This window comes from Erythrolamprus reginae, chromosome 10 (genome assembly GCF_031021105.1).
Source record: "Erythrolamprus reginae isolate rEryReg1 chromosome 10, rEryReg1.hap1, whole genome shotgun sequence".
In the NCBI taxonomy this organism is placed as follows: Eukaryota; Metazoa; Chordata; class Lepidosauria; order Squamata; family Dipsadidae; genus Erythrolamprus; species Erythrolamprus reginae.
The window spans coordinates 20,366,317-20,391,865 of NC_091959.1; the positions used below are offsets into that span (position 1 = coordinate 20,366,317).

The following is a 25,549-nucleotide window of genomic DNA, read 5'->3' on the forward strand; positions in this document are numbered from 1 at the left end:
AGACTTTCATTCCTTTTCCCCCCATATAATTCATACTAATGAGGAGGAATCTTTTAATTTTTGGTTTTGTTTTTCCAAAGGAGGAGAAGAAAAACTCAGCAATGTCCTCTTGGCTTCAGAGTACTACTACTTGCATTGATTTCATTATAAATTGGCCAAGGGGACTTTGTCTATGGACATCTTGTCCTGCAATGTATAATTATCTTTCCAGTATTCCAACAACCCCCCCCCCTTCCTTCTTTGGCTTCTCACCCTCCATTCAAGCTCAAGGGGAGACTTGGGATAAGTAAACACAGAGAGCTACTGACTTCTTGTCCTGATATTCCTGTTGGTACTGCCTCTGGTGGGAAGAGTTAGTAAAATAGAAGAGGGTTTCCACATTGCAATAAGAGAGGCATTCAGGGCCAGCCCTACCACGGGGCAATGTGAAATTGTGGTTGCAAATGGTAGAGGTTGCAAACACTCCTTTGTGGAGGAGGAGGGCACAATTGCCTGAGCCTCGCAGCTTGTCCCAAATCGACTTTTTGGTTCTCAGATGTGTTGGTGGACCTTTTAACAGTAGTTCTCAGCCTTTCTAATGCCGCAACCCCTTAGTACAGTTCCTCGTGTTGTGGTGACCCCCAACCATAAGTCTAGCGCCAATTCTCCCAACAGAGTTTTAAGCTGATTGGCAGGGAGGTCAGACAAACACCCCCAGTGTAAACGCCTGATTGGTCAGATTGTAAAAATACATTCCAAGGCGCCAGAATAGAAGCTTTAGTTCCTAACACCATGAGAAATTTGTCTTTTTCTCTGGTCTTAGGCAACCCCTGTGAAATGGTCATTCAACCCCCAAAGGGGTCCCGGCCTTATACCATCAATCTTCACCTGTTTGGTTGGTATCTGGACCTAGAACTGATGGAAAGGGCACCATAATACTTTGACACAGGCCCCCTAAACTTTTCTTGGGCAAGTTTAGATTAGATTAGATTATTATTAGAGTTGGAAGGGACCTTGTGGGTTATCTAGTACAACCCTGTGATCAAGCAGGAGTCCCTACTCTATTTTGGACAAATGACAGTCCAAACTCCCTTTAAAAGTCTCAAGTGTTGGAGAGCTCACAACCTCTGCTGGCAAGCTGTTCCACTGGTTGATCGCTCTCACCATTAGAAACTTCCTCCTCACTTCCAGGTTGAATCTCTCCTTGGTCAGCTTCCATCTGTTGCTCCTTGTCTGGTGCTTTGGAAAACGGTTCGACCCCCTCCTCTCTGTGGCAACCCCTCAAATATTGGAACACTCCTGGTTGCATGCCCAACAAATACTTTCTGTTAAGTCAGTAATGACACCGAATCCGTTGTAGCTTAACTTGTATTTATTGAACAAGAGCTGTAACGATACCCGGTAACTAACACTACAAAAAAAACCACAACCCGTGCCGACAAACTGTTCCTCTATTTATACCTTTCAAAGCGGCGGGAAATGATTGAGACAGCCATTTATTTTTGGCGGCAATTATCTCGACCAATTAGCGGCTGCTGCTGGTGGCTGCTTGGGACCAATCAGATGAATAGATTGTTTAACTGTCAGACATAACACCTTCCTTTTCACCTTCGACAGGTGAATGTCAAAGTTGAGGCATCTTTTGAGAAAGTCAGATGTTTTATTTATATTTTAGCAATGTATCGGGATACTAGAATGGCTCTGAATTCAGCTATTATTTAAACCACAACAGTCTTGTTTAGAAACATAGAAACATAGAAGACTGACGGCAGAAAAAGACCTCATGGTCCATCTAGTCTGCCCTTATACTATTTCCTGTATTTTATCTTACACTGGATATATGTTTATCCCAGGCATGTTTAAATTCAGTTACTGTGGATTTACCAACCACGTCTGCTGGAAGTTTGTTCCAAGGATCTACTACTCTTTCAGTAAAATAATATTTTCTCATGTTGCTTTTGATCTTTCCCCCAACTAACTTCAGATTGTGTCCCCTTGTTCTTGTGTTCACTTTCCTATTAAAAACACTTCCCTCCTGAACCTTATTTAACCCTTTAACATATTTAAATATGTTTCGATCATGTCCCCCCTTTTCCTTCTGTCCTCCAGACTATACAGATTGAGTTCATGAAGTCTTTCCTGATACGTTTTATGCTTAAGACCTTCCACCATTCTTGTAGCCCGTCTTTGGACTCCTTCAATTTTATCAATATCTTTTTGTAGGTGAGGTCTCCAGAACTGAACACAGTATTCCAAATGTGGTCTCATCAGTGCTCTATATAATGGGGTCACAATCTCCCTCTTCCTGCTTGTTATACCTCTAGCTATGCAACCAAGCATCCTTCTTGCTTTCCCTACTGCCCGACCACACTGCTCACCCATTTTGAGACTGTCAGAAATCACTACCCCTAAATCCTTCTTTTGATCATGCATATTGGGTGAATTTTGCTTATTGAATCATAGCTCAAGAGCCAGGCTGGCACAGTGGCTAGAGTGCAGCACTGCAGGCTACCTCAGCTAACTGCTAGCTGTAGTTCAGCAGTTCAAATCTCACCACCGGCTCAAGGTTGATTCATCCTTCCATCCTTCTGAGGTGGGTGAAATGAGGACGCAGATTGTTAGAAGAAATAGGCTGATTCTGTAAACCGCTTAGAGAGGAATGTAAAAGCTCTATGAAGCGGTATATAAGTCTAAATGCTAATACTATTGCTGTAGTTACAGAGATTCTCCATCAGCCTTGAAGTTGAGAGGGAAGACTTAGAAAATCAGGACTTTTGGAAAAGCATCTTCTGAATCCTTAGTAATACCTTTCTCTTTTTTTTCCTGTTTTGATTCTAGGGTTTGAAACAGGAAAATTCGGAGAAGCCAAAGAGTTCCACTTCAGGAGATAAAGTTGGCTGGATCAAGAAGAGTAGCGCGGGGCTTCTGAGTCTTTGGAAAGAGCGTTACATCCGGCTCCACAAAAACCAGCTCTTGGTATATGAAGATGAGGTAAGGCATCACTGCATGAGCTGCACTGCCTGCCAATTGGCCTTCGGCGCAATTCAAAGTGCTGGTTAGGACCTACAAAGCCCTGCAAGGCTTAGGACCAGATTACAGTGTTCCCTTGATTTCCGCGGGGGATGCGTTCCAAGACCGCCCGCGAAAGTCGAATTTCCGCGAAGTAGAGATGCGGAAGTAAATACACCATGTTTGGCTATGGACAGTATCACAAGCCGTCCCTTAATGCTTTAAACCCCTAAATTACCATTTCCCATTCCCTTAACAACCATTTACTCACCATTATTACTGGTACTCACCATTGAATAAGACACTTAGTAATCCTGATATTTATAAATATAATTATTTATTAACAATCATTATTTTTTTTGTTATTTATTTGCAAAAATTATTAGTTTGGCGATGACATATGATGTCATTGGGTGGGGAAAACCATGGTATAGGAAAAAAACCGTGAAGTATTTTTTAATTAATATTTTTTGAAAAACCGTGGTATAGGCTATTCGCGAAGTTCGAACCCGCGAAAATTGAGGGAACACTGTATCTTCAGGACCGTCTTCTGCCTCAGGCATCCCAGTGGCTGGATAGATCCCACAGAGTCGGTCTTCTCCTGGTCCCATCGGCCTGATGATGTCATCTGGCGGGACCTAGGGGAAGAGCCTTCTCTGTGGCAGCCCCAGCCCTCTGGAACGAACTCCCTCCAGAGATACGTACCACCCTCTCCCTCCTGGTCTTTCGTAAAGCTCTGAAGACCCACCTCTGCCGGCGGGCATGGGGGTGCGTGAGCAACGAGATTGTCTCCGGACGATGTTGTGAATGATTGAATGGGATGAATATGTATGGACTATACATGGGGTTTGTAACACTTTTAGTAATTTGTATAATTCTTTTAAAAGTAATTTAGGTTTCTTTTATATATTGTTGCATTTATAATGTTGTACGCCCCTCTGAGTCGCCTTGAGAAGGGCGGCATAGAAATATAAACAAACAACTAAATAAATAAGTAAATAAATAAGTAAATAAGAAAGGAAGGAAGAAGGAAGGAAGGAAGGAAGAAGGAAAGAAAGAAAAGGCTCAACAAACTCCAAACACAAAAACGCTCTTCTTTGGTTGTTGCTTAAATTTGGTTCCTTATCTGTCTCATCGGGAATGTCTTCTTCGTCTGTTAAAAGTTTTAGGTCCAACAGATCATCCATTAAAGCATTGGATAGATAAAAAAAGAAGTACAGGTAGTCCTCACATAGTGACCACCACTGGGGCCGGCAAAGCTCCATGCAATTGTGAAAGGTTTATAATCTCACTTTTACTGTGATCGTTAAGCAGATCACCGTGGGTCATTAAGGGAGACATTGTAAAATGGTGACTTGTGTTTTCACTGCTGGCTTTTTTCCTGGCACCTCCTTGTTGGGCGCCAGTTGTGAAACAAGAGAAGGGTGATTGTATGAATGTGGGACCTTGCAGGAGTTGTCCACCAGACAGGAATTGCCCAAATGTTGACCGTGCGATTGTGAGGTTTTAAGTGTGAGGACTGATTCACCAAAGAGAGAGAGAGAGAGAGGTGATAGATGGGTGGGTGGGTGGATAGATGGATGGATGATAGACAGACAGACAGACAGATTAGAGATAGATAGATGGATGGATGGATGGATAGATAGATAGATAAGATAGAAAAAAGAAAGAAAGAAAGATAGACAGACAGAGATAGATAGAAAATAGATAGATAGATAGATAGATAGATAGATAGATAGATAGATAGATAGATAGATAGAAAGATAAGATAAGATAAGATAAGGTAGATAGATTTTAATTGTGAAGGATAACCTTTAAGGCTTGCTCTGTTCCCCTATTTTGCATACCGTAAAGATCAGAAAAAAATGATTTGGAAGGGAAACACATCTTAAAATGAAGAAAATGAACAGAATTCTTGGAAATTGCCACTCATCAGCCAAGAAGCCAACTGAGCAGAGAGATGAATCAGCTAGTTAGTTTTTTGGCCTACTGTGATGAAATGGATTGCGTTTTATTTATCGCCACTATTTTTAAACAGTCCTCTCCGGGTATACTGTACACTTACGATTTTAGATTATTTTTACACTCTCTTTGTTGTTGTCCCCTTCCTTCCTTCCTTCCTTCCTTCCTTCCTTCCTTCCTTCCTTCCTTCCTTCCTTCCTTCCCTCCCTCCCTCCCTCCCTTCCATCCTTCTTCGCACTTCCTCTTTTCTTGTTGAGTAGCAGATGCCAATCACGGTGAAAGGTGCCAAGCAGAAAGTTAACCCATCATCTCGGAATCAGAAATCTGCCTCCAATCTTTTCTATCCCTTGCTGCAGGTTCTTTTGAGTAAGCACAATAGATAGACAAGATCTTCTTGGATTAACCTAAATAATCGGGTCCATTTGGAAGAGGATACACTTCACTCTGTTGCTGTAGTTCATTATTTCAATGGATAGCTTTGGTTGATAATGGTTCTTCTAAGTCTGGGATGTTTTAGTAATGTGTTTATTCCCCTCTGTTGGGATGGCTGGAAGTGAGATTTAGCAGCTAACATTGCATCCATAGATGCCTGGGACTCGTTATTATTTCCTGCCCTTCTTTTCACCTATAATTACGTGCAAAATATATTTATGGTTTAGCCAAGAAAGCGTTACATTGCATACATGTGAGGAACGAGATTTCAGAACATAAAATGCTTCTGCCACAGGATCTCTGCTGGCTGTTGATGTGACCTGAAACATTTTGTTATAATTTATGCAAGATACCACCAGATAGGACTCCGCGTGCCACCTGTGGCACCCGTGCCATAGCTTTGCCATCACTCTCCTATGTCATTTCAGACAAGTGACTGTCCAATCTCTTCTTTTAAAAAAAACCCAAGTAACAAAGCACTCACAATTTCTGTAGGCAAGTTGTTCCACCAGTTAATTGTCCTCACGGTTAGGAAGTTTCTCCTTTAATTCTAGGTTGTTTCTCAACTTGATTAGTTTCCATCCATTGTTTCTTATCTTGCTTTCTGGTGCTTTGGAAAATAAATTGACCCCCTTCTCTTTGTAGCAGCCTCTTAAATACTGGGATACTGCTATCATGTCCCCCCAGCCCACCAGTCCTTTTGGAAGTTGTTGAGATCTCAGAAATACAAACCTGTGTGTGAAATTTGGCAAAATCACACCCCAAGAATGTAAGACAAACCTTACCATATGCCTGTTTACTCTCCAATATATAGACCCATTAAAGTGGACCATAATACAAGTTTGGATTTATGTTTTGGATATTTATTTATTTATTTATTGGATTTGTATACCGCCCCTCTCCGGAGACTCGGGGTGGCTAACAGCGACAATAACACAGTGTACAATAGCAATTTGGTATTAGAAATGATTAAAAGTCCATTAATATAAAAACCAAACATACATACACACATACCATGCATAGAATTGTAAAGGCCTAGGGGGAAAGAGGATCTCAATTCCCCCATGCTGGCGGCAGAGTTGGGTTTTAAGTTGTTTACGAAAGGCAAGGAGGGTGGGAGCAGTTCTAATCTCTGGGGGGAGTTGGTTCCAGAGGGCCGGGGCCGCCACAGAGAAGGCTCTTCCCCTGGGTCCCGCCTGGCGACATTGCTTAGTTGACGGGACCTGGATATGGTCGCCTCTGTGTGTGTGTGGGTGTGAGCGTGTGGGTGTATAATGGCATTCATTAGTGTCAATCCAAGCCTTCAGCTTCCAAATGTTTGGGTGGTTTATCAGCCTCCTCTTTTCTTGGCCAAATTAGTTGTGTCTGTGAAGGCACATTCCTTGTTGCCTTCTAGAATAGGTCCGGATGGTCAGCTTGGACAACTTTTGAGAAGTATCGGAAAGATTTGGTTCTACCAAACTAGCAAAGATCATGATAGATGGAAGCTGCTTGTACCAGAAAGGCAGACGTTTTTAGCAGGCTAATGCAGAGGAAAATGAAAGGCCAATTGAAGTATCTTAAATTGGCCTTTCATTTTGGGAGTTGAAGTCCACAAGTCCTAAAAGTGGCCAAGGTTGGTGACTCCAGATATTGAGGTGAGGTGCAGCATAGAATCCCCTAATGTAGGATCATTAGTGCCGGTCATGCGGTGGGGTGTCACATCTCATGCTTTACAGTGGAAAGAGAAAAATGTAGTGTTGTCTGTTACAGGAGGAGCAGAAATGTGTTGAGAGCCTTGAACTGGAGCATTATGAACGATGCCAAGATTTGCGAGCCCTCCTGAAACGGAAAAAACAGATTCATTTTGATCCGTTCTCCAGGATGCAAGGTAAGAAGTCCTTTCTGTTCGATATGAACATCCTTCCTCTTCCCATCTCCTCCTTCCTTCCTTCCTTCCTTCCTTCCTTCCTTCCTTCCTTCCTTCCTTCCCTCCCTCCCTCTCTTCCTTCCCCCCTTTCCCCTCCCTTCCTCCTCCCCTCCCTTCCCCCCCTTTCTTCCCTTCCCATCCCTTCCCTCCCTTTCCCCTCCTCCCCTCCCCTCCCCTCCCTTCCCCTCCTTTCCCCTGCCTCTCTCCTTCCCTTCCTTTTTGCTTCCTTTTTTCCTTCCTTTCTTCCTTCCTGCCTTCCTTCTTTCCCTCCCTCTCTTCCTCCCTCCTTCCTGCCTGCAGTATTGCAGGCTAATTCTGCTGACTCCAGGAGTTCGATCCTGACCAGCTCAAGGTTGACTCAGCCTTTCATCTTTCCGAAATCGGTAAAATGAAGACTCCGATTATTTGTGGGCAAGTTGCTAATTTTGTAAATCTTTTGGAAGTGGTTGTAAAGCACTGTGAAGTGGTATATAAGTCTAAGTGTTCTACCTCCCTCTCTCCGAATGGTTAGAATACAACCAGAGTTTTATAGCGTTGGCTTGATCTTTGGATTTTTAATTTTTTTTATTTTGCAATTTGCTGTGATTAATTCCCTGTGAAGATCGGTATCTGCAGTAAATCTAATTGTGATAGACCTCAACTCTGAAGGATTTGTTCCTTAAATACTGTGTGGACGCTCCCTAATCTTGTTCTTAGGATGATCACTTATAACTGTGATGGTGAACCTCTGCCCCGTGTTCCACAGGTGGCACGCAGAGCCATATCGGAGGGCATGCCAGACTTTGCCCTGTGTCAAAGTTTAAATTCAGTTAAATATGTTAAATGGTTAAATAAGGTTCAGGAGGGAAGTGTTTTTAATAGGAAAGTGAACACAAGAACAAGGGGACACAATCTGAAGTTAGTTGGGGGAAAGACCAAAAGCAACATGAGAAAATATTATTTTACTGAAAGAGTAGTAGATGCTTGGAACAAACTTCCAGTAGATGTGGTTGGTAAATCCACAGTAACTGAATTTAAACATGCCTGGGATAAGCATAGATCCATCCTAAGATTAAATACAGGAAATAATATAAAGGCAGACTAGATGGACCATGAGGTCTTTTTCTGCCGTCAATCTTCTATGTTTCTATGTGTCAACTCTTGGGAAAATCCATTTTATTTATTTTTATTTATTAGATTTGTATGCCGCCCCTCTCTGTAGACTCGGGGCGGCTAACAACAATAATAAAACAGCATATGACAAATCTAATCTTAAAATAAATAAGAAACCCTTATTAAAAACCAAACATACACACAAATATACCATACATAACTTGCACAGGCCTGGGCGTAAAGGAATATCTCAATTCCCCCATGCCTGACGACAGAGGTGGATTTTAGGCTTACGAAAGGCAAGGGGGGGGGGGGCAATTCTGATCTCCGGGGGGGAGCTGGTTCCAGAGGGTCGGGGCCGCCACAGAGAAGGCTCTTCCCCTGGGTCCCGCCAAACGACATTGTTTAGTCGACAGGACCCGGACAAGGCCAAATTTTGTCCTCCGGATGCTTCAGGGAAACTTTCCTGAAGTCCAGGAGGCAAAAAAAACCCCTCAACGGACACACCGGAAGTTTGGAAAAATGCACTTCTGGTTTGCCATTGTGCTGTTTTTTGCATTCCAGAGGGTTCAGGGAAGCTTCTTGAAGCCCCGGAGTGCAAAAAGCAGCTCAATGGGCAAACCGGAAGTACGTTTTCCCGACTTCCGGTTTGTCCATTTGCACATTTTTTTACCCACTAGGCTTCAGAAAGGCCTGTGCGTATGTGCGGGGGGCAGCGCTGGGAGGGTGTGCATGTGTGTAGGGGTCAGGGAAAGGGATGTGGGCATGCGCACGCATGCTAGCACACCCACACAACCCCCTTTTTGACACATGAGCCAAAAAAGGTTAAGACTAAACGACAGGAATTGTGTCTTCCAAACTTCTGTTCAGGGACGGCTCTGAGTCACATCCAGAAGATCATCTCCATCTTCAGATGTGGCCTTCTCCAGGGAAGACAGATCTTGGAGGCCTTTTCTGAAGTTCTTCTTTCTTTGGACATCTCAGTTACTTCTCTTTCCTCTCCTGGCAGGCTCTGCTTCTGGCAGCTGTCTCCCAGGGTTGTATAACCACATTCAACCAAGGCAGCCAAGGACAGATAATCCAATAATGGGAAATCATCCTAGAATGAGCCGGTGACACAACTCTTTCGCCATCAGAGTCTACAATGGGGGCAATGATCATCCAGGCAGATTCATTCCTCATTAAGGAGAGAGAGAATATGCCACTCTTGACTTCATGGAGAAAGCATGCCTGCTTGGGAAGGAACCAAGATCTGCCTGCCTGCCTGCCTGCCTGCCTGCCTGCCTGCCTGCCTGCCTGCCTGCCTGCCTGCCTGCCTGCCTGCCTGCCTGCCTATCTATTGGATTTATATTTCTTTTTTTCTTTCTTTTTCTTTCTTTTTATCTTTCTTTTTTGTTTTTCTTTCTATCTGTCTTTCTTTATCTCTTTTTCTTTTTCCCTTTCTTTCTCTCTCCTTTTCTTTCTTTGTTTCTCTCTCTCTCTTTCTCCCTTTCTTTCTCCCTTCCTTCCTTCCTTCCATTATTATTATTATTATTATTATTATTATTATTATTATTATTATTATTAATTAGATTTGTATGCCGCCCCTCTCCGAAGACTCAGGGTGGCTAACAACAATATAAAAAGACAATGTAAACAAATCTAATATTAAAAACAATCTAAAAAACCCCAATTTAAAAAACCACTCATACATACAAGCATACCAGGTAAAAATTCTATAAGCCTAGGGGGAAGAGAAATTTCAATTCCCCCATGCCTGGCGACAGTGGTGGGTTTTAAGGAGCTTGCTTCCTTCCTTCCTTCCTTCCTTCCTTCCTTCCTTCCTTCCTTCCTTCCTTCCTTCCTTCCTCCCTCCCTCCCTCCCTCCCTTCCCTCCCTTCCCTCCCTCTATCCCCCTCACACACATAATCTCTCTCTCCTGCCTCCACTCCTCTCTCTCTTTTCTAATTTCTCCAAACCAGCTGAGCCTGACCCTCCCATTTCCCTTCCTCCCCTTTTGCCCTGCTTCCTAGCCAGCAACTTCTTGTGGCAGAAATGAAGTTTGACCAACGCGGATTGTGCTTAGAGTTTAAATGACTGTTTAAAAAGCAAACCCTCCTGCCTTTTGCGTGTTGGGTAGAGGCGCTATTGTAAGCGACTTTTTGTTAATGAGGGTGATTCCAATTCAGTTGTTTGTTGGGAGCTCGGATAGAAGCAGATGCTCATCCAACAAGTTTGGCTTCTCCCCTTTCCAGCAAGGGCTGCTTGCTAACTCCTCCCTTGCAGCAGCTGCAGCGAAAAAATTAAAAGCATAAAATAAAAATTTGAGGGAGGAGAGGAATTGTTTTTACTCCGTTCTAATGGTTGGTGTGCCTGGCTCTGCCTTCTGCAAACTCAAGGTTGGGTTGTATAACTTGTTCCAACTCTTTGAGTGCAGGTGGACAGCTTTCCTCCAAAACCTGGGTTGGGCTACATAGCGGTGTGTGTGTGTGTGTGTGTGTGTGTGTGAAACTCAAGGCCCAAGGGCTGACTCTGGCCCGTGGGATGCCTGGACACAGCAAAGAACTGGTCTGCAGTGCCTCTGCCAGCAAAAATGGAGCTTGGGAGGGCTGTGGGCAGAACTCCTGAGCTCCATTTTAACTGGCAGAAGGTTGCAGGATGCCGGCACAGGCGAAAATGGAGTTTAGTTTGGTTTTAGTTTTATTGGATTTATAGCCACCCAACTCCAAACGGACTCTGAGCGGCATACAATATTATTATTATTATTATTATTATTATTATTATTATTATTATTATTATTTATTATTTATTATTTATTATTTATTATTTATTATTTATTATTTATTATTTATTATTTATTATTTATTATTTATTATTTATTATTTATAGGATTTGTATGCCGCCCCTCTCCGCAGACTCGGGGCGGCTAACAACAATGATAAAAAACAACATGTAACAATCCAATTTAATAAAACAACTAAAAACCCATATTATAAAAAACCAAACATACACACAAACACACCATGCAAAACTTATAATGGCCTAGGGGAAGGAATATCTTAACTCCCCCATGCCTAGCGACAAAGGTGGGTCTTGAGTAATTTGTGAAAGACAAGGAGGGTGGGGGCCATTCTAATCTCTGGGGGGAGTTGATTCCAGAGGGCCGGGGCCGCCACAGAGAAGGCTTTTCCCCTGGGGCCCGCCAAACGACATTGTTTGGTCAACGGGACCCGGAGAAGGCCAACTCTGTGGGACCTTATTGGCCGCTGGGATTCGTGCGGTAGAAAGCGGTTCCGGATGTATTCTGGCCAATGCCATGTAGGGCTTTAAAGATCATTACCAACACTTTGAATTGTGACCGGAAACCGATCGGCAGCCAGTGCCTAAAAAGTATACAACAATTTAAATCCCAATAAAACAATCAATAAAAACTAATCATCACTTCTGGGCCAGAGCACATGTTTTTAAGGCTTTCCGGAAGGCCAGGTGGGTGGGGGCTGTGTGGATCTCTGGGGGCAGTTGGTTCCAGAGCGACGGGGCTGCCACAGAGAAGGCCCTCCACTGCGGCCCCACCAGTCGGCACTGTTTTGCTGATGGGACCTAGAGAAGACCGACACTGTGGGCTCTAATTGGCCTCTGGGAAGTGAGAGGCAGAAGACGGTCCCGTAAATAATCTGGTCCTAAACACAACATACAAAAATGAACTATTACTTTATAATACATATATTAGTGGCCACCAAGTTAGTACTTGCACAAACATGGAAGAATGAAAAAACCCCACTACAGAGACAATAGTTATACAGAAAATGGTGGATTGTGCAGAAGTGAGAAGGCAGGGTCTTATTTTCGGGGAAATGCGGTACTGACCTTTACATCGCCAACCAAAGCACAGCTGATCAATTCCTCAGCTGTGTTTTTGGCTAAATCCACCTTCTGAGCATGTGCAGAAGTGAAATTGCCCAAGGGAACGGGATGCAAGATGGTGGCGAAGTAAGTGGAACCCATCCCTGAGTTCAAATGAAGATGTGTTTCCTTGACATATTTTGTTTGATTTATATGCCGCCCCTCTCCGAGAACTCGGGGTAGCTCACAACATATAAAAGAACAATGCAAAACAAATCCAAATCCAATTAATATGAGCCCACTAATCTAAACTAAAATGCCCATTATTAACAATCAATCATACCCACTCAACAACAACATACATGTCATTTGTTGGCCAGGGGGCTAGGGTCTAATGGCCCCAAGCCTGGTGGCATAAATGAGTCTTTAGACTCTTACGGAAGGTGAGGAGGGTGGAATCTCCAGGGAGAGCTGATTCCAGAGGGCCGGGCCCCCCCCACAGAGAAGGCTCTTCCCCTAGGCCCCATCAAGTGACCTTGTCTAGTTGACAGGACCTGGAGAAGGCCCGACTCTGTGCGACCTGACCGGTCGCTGGGACTCATGCACCAGAATTTTGGTTTGATTCCCTTGTGATGATGACAAAAATGGTGATGATGACGATGACAACAACATTATCAGTCAATGATGCATGGTTGCCAGCGTCGTTGCTGTTCTGGAACTTCTATTCCCTGAGTGATTTTTGCAAGATCAGGTGTATTTGCATTGCTTGGATCAGTGATTAAAGTCCTTGATCTTCCATGGATGAGTTTGTGCCTTTTGATTATTGGGCTGAATCCGAGGGAGTTTGCTTCTCCTGAAACGCCTTGTCCCACATCCTGCGCCATCCTTACAACTACGAAAACCTTTCCCCCCCCCCCTCGAAACATCATCACTAGAGGTTTAGAGGAAGTGGTGAGAAAGAAAACCCCATTCCCTTGTCCTCTTCTTCATTCACAGAGCCTTCTCTGTGGCGGCCCCGACCCTCTGGAATCAACTCCCCCCCGGAGATTAGGATTGCCCCCACCCTCCTTGCCTTTCGCAAACTCCTTAAAACCCACCTCTGTCGCCAGGCATGGGGAAATTGATTCCCGTGGGCCGTTTCCGCTTTACGTATGGTTTGTATGAGATGTATGACTGTTTTTTATATTAAGGGTTTTAAATTGTTTTAACCATTGGATTTGTACTGTTTTGTTGTTGTGAGCCGCTCTGAGTCTCCGGAGAGGAGCGGCATACAAATCTAATTAATAATAATAATAATAATAATAATAATAATAATAATAATAACAACAACAACAACAATAACAACAACAACAACAACAATAATAATAACAACAACAACAACAACAACAACAATAATAATAATAATAATAATAATACAAACATTGATTTTAACAGCTGTTAATGGCCTTTGACTTTCCTTTTAGCAGAAAAGCTAGCCTGGGACCCTGCAGATGTGGAGGAGGGCGAAAACACACACACACCCCAGGCCATGGTGCAGGAGGTTGAGTAGGTCACAACCCTATGGCCATGCCTATCTAGCAACCGGGCAGAGAACTGGTTGCTAAATTTTTTCAATCCCACCCCTGACCTTAAACTATATAAAACCCAGGAAGAAAACGGTGCTTACAAATTGTGACACTCTCTTGGCCACTATTGGCTTGTTCATTGCAGGCCTCTCCTCTGGCAGTAAATAATGTGAAGACAGTGGTTCTCAACCTGGGGGTCGGGACCCCTTTGGGGGGGGGTGTCGAAGGACTGTTTTTCAGGGGTTGCCTAAGACCATGGGAAAAGACAAATTTCCCATGGTGTTAGGAATTAAAGCTTCTATTCTGGAGCCTTGGAACATATTTTTACAATCCGACCAACCAAGCGTTTACAGTGGGGGTGTCCCTCTGACCTTCCTGTCAATCAGCTTAAAGCTCTATCGGGAGAATTGGTGCTAGACTTATGGTTGGGGGTCAGCACAACACGAGGAACTGTATTGAGGGGTCGCGGCACTGTGTTATGAGGTCCATTCCTATTTGTCTAGTTATTTGTCTGGACAAGCTTTTGCAGCTGAAAACCACAATGGCTGGAGCAATGACCCAAGCAAGCATGGTCAAGATTTTATTTTTTATAATTCCAGGTTTGTGGAGCCTTGACACTTTTTTTAAAAAAAGCTTTCAGCCTGAGCCTGGTTTGGTGGTAACCCCACCGTTCTTACATATTTCTTGGATTATAATGACAAAACCTATGCTACATATCTTAGCTTTTATCTGCTTTCATCAGGGGTGACATGAGGAAGGAACACAAGCCTTCCATTCCTGCTAGATAGGAAGGCAGATCATTGGTCCATCAAACCATCCCCTTTATCCTGCATCTGGGCCATTTCAGGTCCATTCTCCAGCCATGATAAAAATAAAAAATCATAGGGAAAGTGTATAGCACCAGCTGGTATTGCAAGGAATTAATAATCTTTTTTTTGGTAGTTAAATTTATTTATTTATTTATTTATTTATTTATTTATTTATTTATTTATTTATTATTTAGATTTGTATGCCGCCCCTTTCCGCAGACTCGGGGCAGCTCACAACAAGACACAGCGAATCATAACAAATCCAAATAGATTTAAAATATTTAAAAAGATTTAAAAAGAACCCCATTTACTAACAAACACACACACAAACATACCATGTATAAATTGAACATGCCCGGGGGAGGTGTTTCAGTTCCCCCATGCCTAACGGCAAAGGTGGGTTTTAAGGAGTTTACGGAAGGCAGGGAGAGTAGAGGCAGTCCTAATCTCTGGGGGGAGTTGGTTCCAGAGAGTCGGGGCCGCCACAGAGAAGGCTCTTCCCCTGGGGCCCGCCAACCGACATTGTTTAGTTGACGGGACCCGGAGAAGGCCCACTCTGTGGGACCTAATCGGTCGCTGGGATTCGTGCGGCAGAAGGCAGTCTCGGAGATATTCTGGTCCAGATTATTATTATTATTATTATTATTATTATTATTATTATTATTATTATTATAGTGCAACACAGCAAACGAGATCACTATGCTGGCTTTCGTATTTCATCACCAGTCGGGCGCTTCCCAAGCACCTAGGACTGCGTGATGTAGCGGCGAATTATGTTTGCCGATCCCAGTAAAGCGGCCTTTTGCAATTGACAGATGGAGATTTTGTCAATTCCAATGGTTTTCAAATGTCTGCTGAGATCCTTTGGCACTACGCCCAGCGTGCCAAGTACCACTGGGACCACTTTCACTGGCTTATGCCAGAGTCGTTGCAGCTCGATTTTTAGATCTTCGTATTTCACTAATTTCTCTAGCTGCTTCTCCTCAATTCTGCTGTCTCCTGGGATTGTGATGTCGATGATCCATACTTTCTTTTTCTCCACAATCACAATGTCTGGTGTGTTATGCTTCAGAATTTGGTCAGTCGGAACTCGGAAATCCCACAGTAGTTTTGCTTGCTCATTTTCGACCTCTTTTTCGGGCTTATGATCCCACCAGTTCTTTGCCACTGGTAAATGGGAGTTCCGGCACAAGTTCCAGTGGATCATCTGTGCCACAGCATCATGTCTATTATTATTATTATTATTATTATTATTATTATTATTATTATTATTATTATTACTACTACTACTACTACTACTACTACTACTACTACTACTACTACTATTTAGATTTATAGGCTGCCCTTCTTGTAGACTCAGGGAAACAGAATAAAATATGAATTGCTTTCATGTAAACTCTCCTCTTGTTTTTTCTTTCTGCTCAGGTGCAAGACATCAAATTCCAGGCCTCGACCCCAGAAGAAAAGGAACTGTGGATGAAAGCGCTCAACGGCGGCATCAACCTAGCCAAGAATAAGATATTTGATGAGGTCAGTTGCGGTTGCAGCCAATGCAATCCTAAATTGCATTAACCAAGGGATAGAATCAAGGTCACGGGAGGTACTAATATCACTCTATACAGCCTTAGTATTTCAATTCAATTCAATTTATTAGATTTGTATGCCGCCCCTCTCCGAAGTCTTGGGGTGGCTCACAACAATAATAAAAACAATATTCCAGCGAAAACAAATCTAATATTAAAAAGCACATAAAACCCTATCATATTTAAAAAAGCAAACAACATATACATACCCAAACATAAATATAAAAAAGCCTGGGGGAAAGGTGTCTCAGTTCCCCCATGCCTGGCGGTATAGATGGGTCTTGAGTAATTTACGAAAGACAAGGTGTGTGGGGACAGTTCTAATCTCCGGGGGGAGTTGATTCCAGAGGGCCGGGGCCACCACAGAGAAGGCTCTTCCCCTAGGGCCCACCAAATGACATTGTTTGGTCGACAGGACCCAGAGAAGGCCAACTCTGTGGGACCTTATCGGTCGCTGGGATTCGTGCGGTACCAGACAGTTCCGGAGGTACTCTGGTTCAATGCCATGCAGGGCTTTAAAGATCATAACCAACACTTTGAATTGTGACCGGAAACTGATCGGCAGCCAATGCAGGCCACGGAGTGTTGTAGAAACGTGGGCAAATCTAGGAACCCCACGATGGCTCTTGCAGCCGCGTTCTGCACAATCTGAAGTTTCCAAACACTTTTCAGAGGTAGCCCCACGTAGAGAGCGTTGCAGTAATCCCACTCCTAGGACACTGCATCCAGCTTTGGTCACCACTCCATAAAAAAAGATGTTGAGACTCTAGAAAAAGTGCAGAGAAGGGCAACCAAAATGAAACACAAGGCATGCAGTCCAATCAACACACGTGCATACTACTCATGCACAATTCAGCCATGAGAAATGTAATATTCACAGCCCCCAAAGTCTCCACAACCTTTTTGAAAGCCAGTTGGGTGGGAGCAGTACAGACATTGTATTAAAAGTACGGACAACGTACGGAAAGAAATGAGAGCTAAAAAAGAGAAACCATTGGTGACTGTAAAAAAGAACCACAGTTGTAGCTTGTTGGAGGAGGCTGAATTGAAACTGTGCTTCTGTGGCTTTTCAGACTTCCTGGCTTCAGAGAACTACCTTCCTGCATTGACTTGCTGAAAAACTCTGTTGTGCATTTGCTGCAGAACCCAAAATAGGTTACCGAGGACTCGATATGAAAGCCGTGAGGTTTCTAGAGCAGTCACCCTCCATCTTGGTGCCTCTCAGTTGTTCTGGACTTCAGCTCTTGAAGTTCAGGGGCAGGCTGAAATATCCAAGGCATCAGAAGAGCATTAGCAATAGCACTTAGACTTCTATACTGCTTCATAGGGCTTTTACAACCCTCTCTAAGCTGTTTACAGAGTCAGCCTCTTGCTCCCAACCATCTGGGCCCTCGTTTTACCGACCTTGGAAAGATGGAAGGCTGAGTCAACCTTGAGCTGGTCAGGAATTAAATTTCTGACAATGTGAGCAGATTTAGCTTGCAATATTGCATTGTAACCATAAGGGGAGGGGAGGGGAGGGAGGGAGGAAGGAAGGGGAGGAAGGAAGGAAGGAAGGAAGGAAGGAAGGAAGGAAGGAAGGAAGGAAGGAAGAGCACTTATATACTGCTTCACATTGCTTTACAGCCCTCTTCCTTTGCAGAGGGAGGAAGGAAGAGCACTTAAACTTATATACTACTTTATAGTGTTTTACAGCCCTCTAAGTGGCTTACAGAGTCAGCATATTGCCCCCAACCATCTGGGTCCTCATTTACCCACCTCGGAAGGCTGAAAGGCTGCGTCAACCTTCAGCCTGGTGAGATTCAAACTGCCAAATTACAGCCGCTCGGCAGTCAGCAGAAGTAGCCTGCACAGTACCACATTTTAACCACTGCAGCACTGTGGCTCAAAATTAGAATAGGAAAAGGGAAGAACATTGTCAAAGTGGGGGAAGTGGCAGAGATCTGGTAGGCCCTCTGGGCAAGTGTGTCTTGCACACTCCTGGATTTTCTAGATGGATGCTGTCCAGACTGTGAAGAATCAATTATTTTTTTTCTTCGTTCATAAACATTCCTTAAGTTCTGGATAGCACCACATGCATCCGAGTCCACGGAGAGGGGCGTCATACAAATCCAATTAATAATAATCATCATCATCATCATCATCATCATCATCATCATCATCATCCCCTGGAGGGTTACTGCCACTGCTAAAAATAATCGCTGCAGTTTCTCGCAATTTTAAATACGGGCAGCACCAAAAACTGTAGAGTCTGCTTTAGTGACCTTTTGAAGTTGTAACGGCACTACCAAAAGTAAGCATTTTTCCATCCTTATTTTTTTATTTAATTTTTAATTGATTTTTATAATCAATAAAACATTCACGCAACACATAACAGTGTGCTCAATGCAATGCTCAAAGTGCCCACCATCAAATAGCATTCATACCCCGCTACCAAGATGGCATATTTTCTATATACCATTTTAATTCAAGAGCAATATATCTATTTACATATTATAAAGTAATTCTAATTTATTCTTTATACCTTGGTCTCGAATTCTACTGACCGCATGTCCTCTGACCTTGTCCCATCGTCCTGTCAGTTCCTACAGATCGGTTTCATTGGCCGAATTCATCCTCTTATCCATAATCTCAAACTGAATATGATCCACCATGTACCGATACCAGTTTTGTATTGTCCATTTTGTCGCATCCTTCCAGCCTAGGACTATTACCGCCTGAGCACTTTCCCACCCTTTTGACAATCAGCAGGGTCACCTGATCAAAATTCGGTTATCTGGCAACTCCTCTTTGTGATGGTTGCAGTGTCCCGGGTTCAAGTGATCAATTTTTTGTGATCTGCCGGTAAGCGAAGTCAATTGCGGAAGCCAGATTTCACTCCAAAGCCGCAATTGCGGGATTCGCTGAATGGGTGCAGTAAGCAAGGTTGTAAAATGAGGGAAAACTCCCATAACAAATCAAGCCTCACTTAGCGACAGAACTTTGGGGGTTCTGTTGCGGTCGTAAGTCGACGACCAGCCATAAATTGAAACATTGCACGAGAAACGTTGCCTTAATCCCCCTGCCCAAAAGCAGGAGACCTAGAACGGTGATGGCGAACCTTTCTTGGTTCACGTGCCAAAAGTGTGTGGGTGTGTTAGCATGCATGTATGTGCCCACACCCCTTCCCTCCCCCCACACATGCGCACCCCACCCACATTGCCACCCACGCACGTGCACAGGCCTTTTTGAAGCCTGGGAGGTGAAAAAAATGCCCAACAGGCAAACCAGAGGTTTGGGGAAATGCCCCAGCAGTTTGCCCTTGTGCTGTTCTTTTACACTGCAAAAACAGCACAACGGCAAATCAGAAGTTTGGAAAGTGCACTTCTGGTTTGCCCATTGTGCTATTTTTTGCACTCCAGGGCTCAGGAAGCTTCCCTGGACCCTCCAGAGAGCAAAAAACAGCACAATGGCAAACCGGAAATGTGTTTTTTCAAATGTTTGGTTTGTCTGTTGGAGGATTTTTTTTGTCTCCGGGGCTTCAGAGACGCTTCTCTGAAACATCTGGAGGACGAAACAGCTTTTCCCAAGACCGAAAATCAGCTGGAGCTGAAAGATTGGCAAAGTCCTGCGTGCCCTCCGATACGGCTCCACGTGCCATAAGTGGCAGGTATGCCACATGTTCGCCATCATGGACCTAGAACATCCCAGCCACAAGAGTTGTCCACAGCAGTGTTTGCCTCCTGATTAAGCAGACTCCCTGGATTGAAAGCCAGCCGTCGCATCAAGCGAGGAGAGTTTTGTTTTGCATGTTCGTGGTATCCAAGGGAGATGGTGTATTTTGGCCAGAGGAACATTTGATTTTCATTGGGTCCTTCATGGCCCGGACTGCAAATGATTTTGGCAAAGGAACGTCAACTCCGAATGAACTTTCTGCTTCCTTTCCTCTCTCCCTTCCTTGGGTTCTTTCCATTATTTGGCCTCTCCGTTTAAACCCAACGATGTCTGAAAAGCCGTAGACTTTCAAAACGTCCTGCCAGGAATATAAATCTTTCTTCTCCCCACTATCCTATCTACTTACCTTCCCTAACGGTTCTGATCGCGATGGAAGCTCGTGCGCACCCCTCCGTCATGTCGCGTGAAACACTTGGAAATGACCCTCTGCACATTCGCAGAAGTCTTTGTGCATGCACAGAAGGAGGTTGCATGGGACCCTACATGGCATGGGACCAGATTACCTCCGGAACCACCTGCTACCGCACGAATCCCAGCGACCGATAAGGTCCCACAGAGTAGACCTTCTCCAGGTCCCGTTGACTAAACAATGTCGTTTGGCGGGCCCCAGGGGAAGAGCCTTCTCTGTGGCGTCCCCGGCCCTCTGGAACCAACTCCCCCCGGAGATCAGAACTGCCCCCACCCTCCCTGTCTTTCATAAACTACTCAAGACTCATTTATGCAGCCAGGCATGGGGGAGTTAAGATATTCCTTCCCCCTAGGCCATTACAAGTTATGCATGATATGTTTGTGTGTATGTTTGGTTTTATTATAAGGGTTTTTAGTTGTTTTATTAATTGGATTTCTACATGCTGTTTTTATCATTGTTGTTAGCCGCCCCGAGTCTGCGGAGAGGGGCGGCATACAAATCCAATAGATAGATAGATAGATAGATAGATAGATAGATAGATAGATAGATAGATAGATAGATAGATAGATAGATAGATAGATAGATAGGTTGTCCGGGCCGTAGCAACTGGAGGATCAATTCAGGAGTGGTGGACCACCGATCATCGCTACTGGTTCACCGAGCAGCGGTAAATTTCCACTGCAGGTTCTAAACAACCGGTACGAACTACCAGCAACCCACCACTGCTAATCAGAGCTGAAGAACCTTCTTGGATGAGAAGCAACATGTCTTCAAAGGAAAAAGTGCTAGAGGCCACTGTAACAGCATTGCCAAAAAAGCATTAAGAATTGTAAACCTCATCTTACGTAGCTTCTTCTCTAGAAACACTGATTTATTAACCAGAGCATACAAAACATTCCTCAGACCTATTCTAGAATATAGCTCAACTGTATGGAATCCACACTGCATATCAGATATTAATACAATCGAATACTTCACAAGAAGAGTCCTTCACTCCTCGTCACGTAACAAATTACCCTACTCCTCCAGACTTCAAATACTAAATCTAGACAATTTACAACTACATCGTCTCCTGCTGTTCATAAAATCATACATCATAATGTACTCCCTCTCAGTGACTACTTCACCTCTAACAACAACACAAGAGCACGTAATAGATATAAACTGAATGTACATCGCTCCAAACTTGACTGCAGAAAATACGATTTCAGCAATAGAGTGGTCACCGCTTGGAACTCATTTCCTGACTCTGTTGTTGCTTCGCCCAACCCCAAAATCTTCAACTTTACATTATCAACAATTGACCTCTCTCCTTTTCTAAGAGGTTTGTAAGGGGCGTGCATAAGTGCACTTATTTGCCTAATATCCCTGTCCTACTGTCTTATTATCCTTTCTATTACTACGTTCTACTTACGTTATGTTAATATGTACTATAATACTATAGTTGTTTGACAAATAAATAATTAAAATAAATAAATTTTAAAAAACAAGGAAGCTCAGTGGCCTCCTGGGGGGGGGGAAAGCATTTTGGGCCAAGGATGCCTGAGAAAAGCATTCTGGGGTCTTCCTTTGCCCGCTGAGAGGTGAAGCGTGGCTTATCAAAGTGACCTGACTTGGCTATCTGCTTGCTCTCCTGATATTTTTTTTTTTATAAGGTCTGCGAGACGGTTGCTTGTTCGAGCTTCTTCTATAACTGGATTGTCATTGAGTGTCGCATTATGGAAAGATTGCTGTCTTTCACACTGAGCTCTGCAGACAGTGTGCCAAATTGTACATGGGGGGTTGCGGGGTGTGTGTGGAGGGCAGACGGGAACAACAAACTAATTGCATTTCCCTTGCAAATCTTAAACCGGAGAAAAGAGGAAGGCAGAATTTGAGCCCTTCGTGCGCTCATGTTACGCAAACAGGAAACATTGGAAGAGTCGTGTCATTGGATGATCTTGGCAGCCTTAAGAGAATAACAAGAGTTGGAAGGGACCTTGGAGGTCTTCTAGTCCAACCCCCTGCTTAGGCAGGAAACCCTACACCAATTCAGACAAAAGGTTATTCAACATCTTCTTAAAAACTTCCAGTGTTGGAGCATTCACAACTTCTGGAGGCAAGCTGTTTCACAGGTTAATTGTCCTAACTGTCATGAAATTTCTCCTTGGTTCTAAATTGCTTCGTGATTAGTTTCCATCCATTGCTTCTTGTCCTGCCTTCCGGTGTTTTGGAGTTGAGGGTGCACTGACTTACCACATACGTCTTCAACATACAACCACAATTTGGGCACAACATTTCTTTTTATTTTTTTTTACATTTTTTAAATTGGATTTTTGAAAGGTAAAGGATAAACAAACAGATAAAAAAAGTAGACACGCCATACAAATACACCATACAAAAAGTTTACGGAAACTGGTGCATTTTGAAATAAAGTTGTTTTTTACATTGCCTTTTCTACATTGTCCTCTTTTATTTTGTCCAGTTATTTTATTTCCGTTTTTTCCCCTCTATCCATTTGTATAATTTTCCCCATACGGTATAATATTCATTTCCCTGTTTAGTCTGCAATTCTGTCATAGTTTTATTCATTTTTGCTCATTCTAGTATCTTTTTAAAAAATGTTTTAAAATTATTAGATTTGTCTTGAATTGTTTTATTGTTATTGTGAGCCACCCCGAGTCTACGGAGAGGGGCGGCATACAAATCTAATTAATTAATTAAAGCAATGTGATTTATTTTATTTTATTTTATTTTATTTTATTTTATTTTATTTTATTAATAAATAAATAAAATAAAATAAAATAAAATAAAATAAAATAAAATAAAATAAATCAAATAATCAAATCAAATCAAATCAAATCTGTTCTGTTGGTATATTTTCTTTTTTCCAATTTTGGGCAAAACTCAATCTTACCACTGTAAGTACATGGATTATTAGGTATAAATTTGCCCCTTTATGATGCCCACTGATAATGCCTGGTACAGTGATGGTGAATCTTTTTTCCCTTGAGTGCTGAGAGAGCGTGCACACATGCTATTGCGCATGCACAAGTGCCCACACCCATAATTCAATGTTTGGGGAGGGCGAATACAGTTTTTCCCGCCCCCTGGGGGCCCTCTGGAGCTGAAAATGGCCTGCTTCTCAACTTCCGGTGGGCCCAGTAGGTTCGTGTTTTGCTCTCCAAAGGCTTCCCTGGAGCTGGAAGAGGGTAAAAACGCCCTCCCCAACCCCCTTGGAGGCTCTCTGGAAGCCAAAAACGTCCTGTGGGCCAAAAATCAGCTGGCCGGCACACACATGCCTATTGGAGCTGAGCTAGGGCAACGGCTCACATGCCAGCAGATATGGCTTCATGTGCCACCTATGGCACCCGTGCCATAGGTTCGTCATCACTGGCCTAGTAGGTACAACTCTGCCTTGTTTTACAACCTTTCTTGCCATACCTACTAAGCCGATCGCTCCAGTTGTAAACCTTAGTTGCACAGTTCTTGTAAATCCGCCGTCCCTCATTGTCTTCACCTTCGCTGCCATAATGATAAATACGTGTTGGCTGCCAAGCATTTGAATTTTGATCACGTGACTGTGAGGACGCTGCAACAGTCGTTAAGGGTGAAAAATGGTCGCAAGTCTGTTTTCTTCAGTGCCGTTGTAACTTTGAGCAGTCACTAAGTGAGCTATTGTAAATCAAGGACTAGCTGTATCAAGTCTGGACCTCTTGTTCTTGCTGGTAGGTGCACTAATGAATATGACCTTGTTAACCTATGAGCGGAGTTATTTATTTTTATTTATTTATTTATTCGATTTTTATGCCGCCCTTCTCCTTAGACTCAGTGCGGCTTACAACATTTATTTATTTATTTATTTATTTATTTATTTATTTATTTATTTTTGGATTTGTATGCCGCCCCTCTCCAAAGACTCAGGGCGGCTAACAGCAATAATAAGACAGTGTACAATAATAATCCAATACTAAAAATGATTAAAAACCCATTAATATAAAAATCAAACATACATACAGACATACCATGCATAAAATTGTAAAGGCCTAGGGGGAAAGAGTATCTCAATTCCCCCATGCCTGATGGCAGAGGTGGGTTTTAAGTAGCTTACGAAAGGCAAGGAGGGTGGGGGCAATTCTAATTTCTGGGGGGAGTTGGTTCCAGAGGGCTGGGGACGCCACAGAGAAGGCTCTTCCCCTGGGTCCTGCCAAGCGGCATTGTTTAGTTGATGGGACCCGGAGAAGACCCACTCTGTGGGACCTAACTGGTTGCTGGGATTCGTGCAGCAGAAGGCGGTTCCAGAGATAATCTGGTCCGGTGCCATGAAGGGCTTTACAACACTTTGAATTGTGACCAGAAACTGATCGGCAACATGTTAGCAATAGCACTTCTTTTAACAAAGCTAGGCTATTGCCCCCACAATCCGGGTCCTCATTTGACCCACCTTGGAAGGATGGAAGGCTGAGTCAACCTTGAGCTGGTGATGAGATTTGAACCGCTGACCTTCAGATCTACAAGTCAGCTTCAGTTATCCTTGATTTACCAAGGTTGTGCACACATAGAAGCGTTTAGATTGAGATTAGTTGTGAATAACTATTCAGCCACACACAGCTACTCTAACTTGAATTAAAGTTTACTTTGAGAAATAACATATTCCGATATACATTTTTTATTTTTTTCTCCACCCTAAATTAAAACAATACATAATTACAAACACAATAACAATGTTTATAATCATTCACATATAAAACTTTTCTTGTTACTCACTCATGGAGGCTCCTATCTCTCCTCATCTTAAAAAAATTCTATTTTATGGAAAATCTTTTTCTCCGCCTTACTATAAAATGTTACACTACAAATAACATATTCCGATAAACAGCCTAAAACCATGCACATAATAACTCAGAATAACAATCCAAATATTTAGAGATAGGGAGAATTTAGAGAAATAAAAGAAGCAGTGATAGAATTCCCTGAAGTGATACATTTCCTGAAGCCTCCCGAGGACAAAATGGCCTTCCCTAAGGCCGAAAATAAGCTGGTTAATGCGGGTCCGCATGCTGTATCTGACATAGGGCAATGCCTCATGTGCCCTCTGATATGGCTCCATGTGGCACGTGTGCCATAGGTTCGCCATCACAGGTATAGGGTCTCCTGATTGGACAGGGGGTTGGTCGAGAAGAGTTTTTCCCAACCTTGGGAAGAATATCTCCGGGACCGCCTTCTGCCGCACGAATCCCAACGACCGGTTAGGTCCTACAGAGTTGGCCTTCTCCAGGTCCCGT

General features: G+C 43.3%; 1 protein-coding gene across 1 annotated transcript in view; it reads left to right on the plus strand.

Moving 5' to 3' along the window:
• PLEKHO2 (pleckstrin homology domain containing O2) overlaps window positions 1–25,549 on the plus strand; it is a 51,884-nt gene that overhangs the window by 21,203 nt on the left and 5,132 nt on the right. Inside the window, 4 exon segments of the mRNA XM_070763476.1 lie at window positions 2,818–2,970; window positions 7,135–7,212; window positions 7,214–7,252; window positions 16,005–16,109. Of these exon segments, the coding sequence (XP_070619577.1) occupies window positions 2,818–2,970; window positions 7,135–7,212; window positions 7,214–7,252; window positions 16,005–16,109 (375 nt within the window).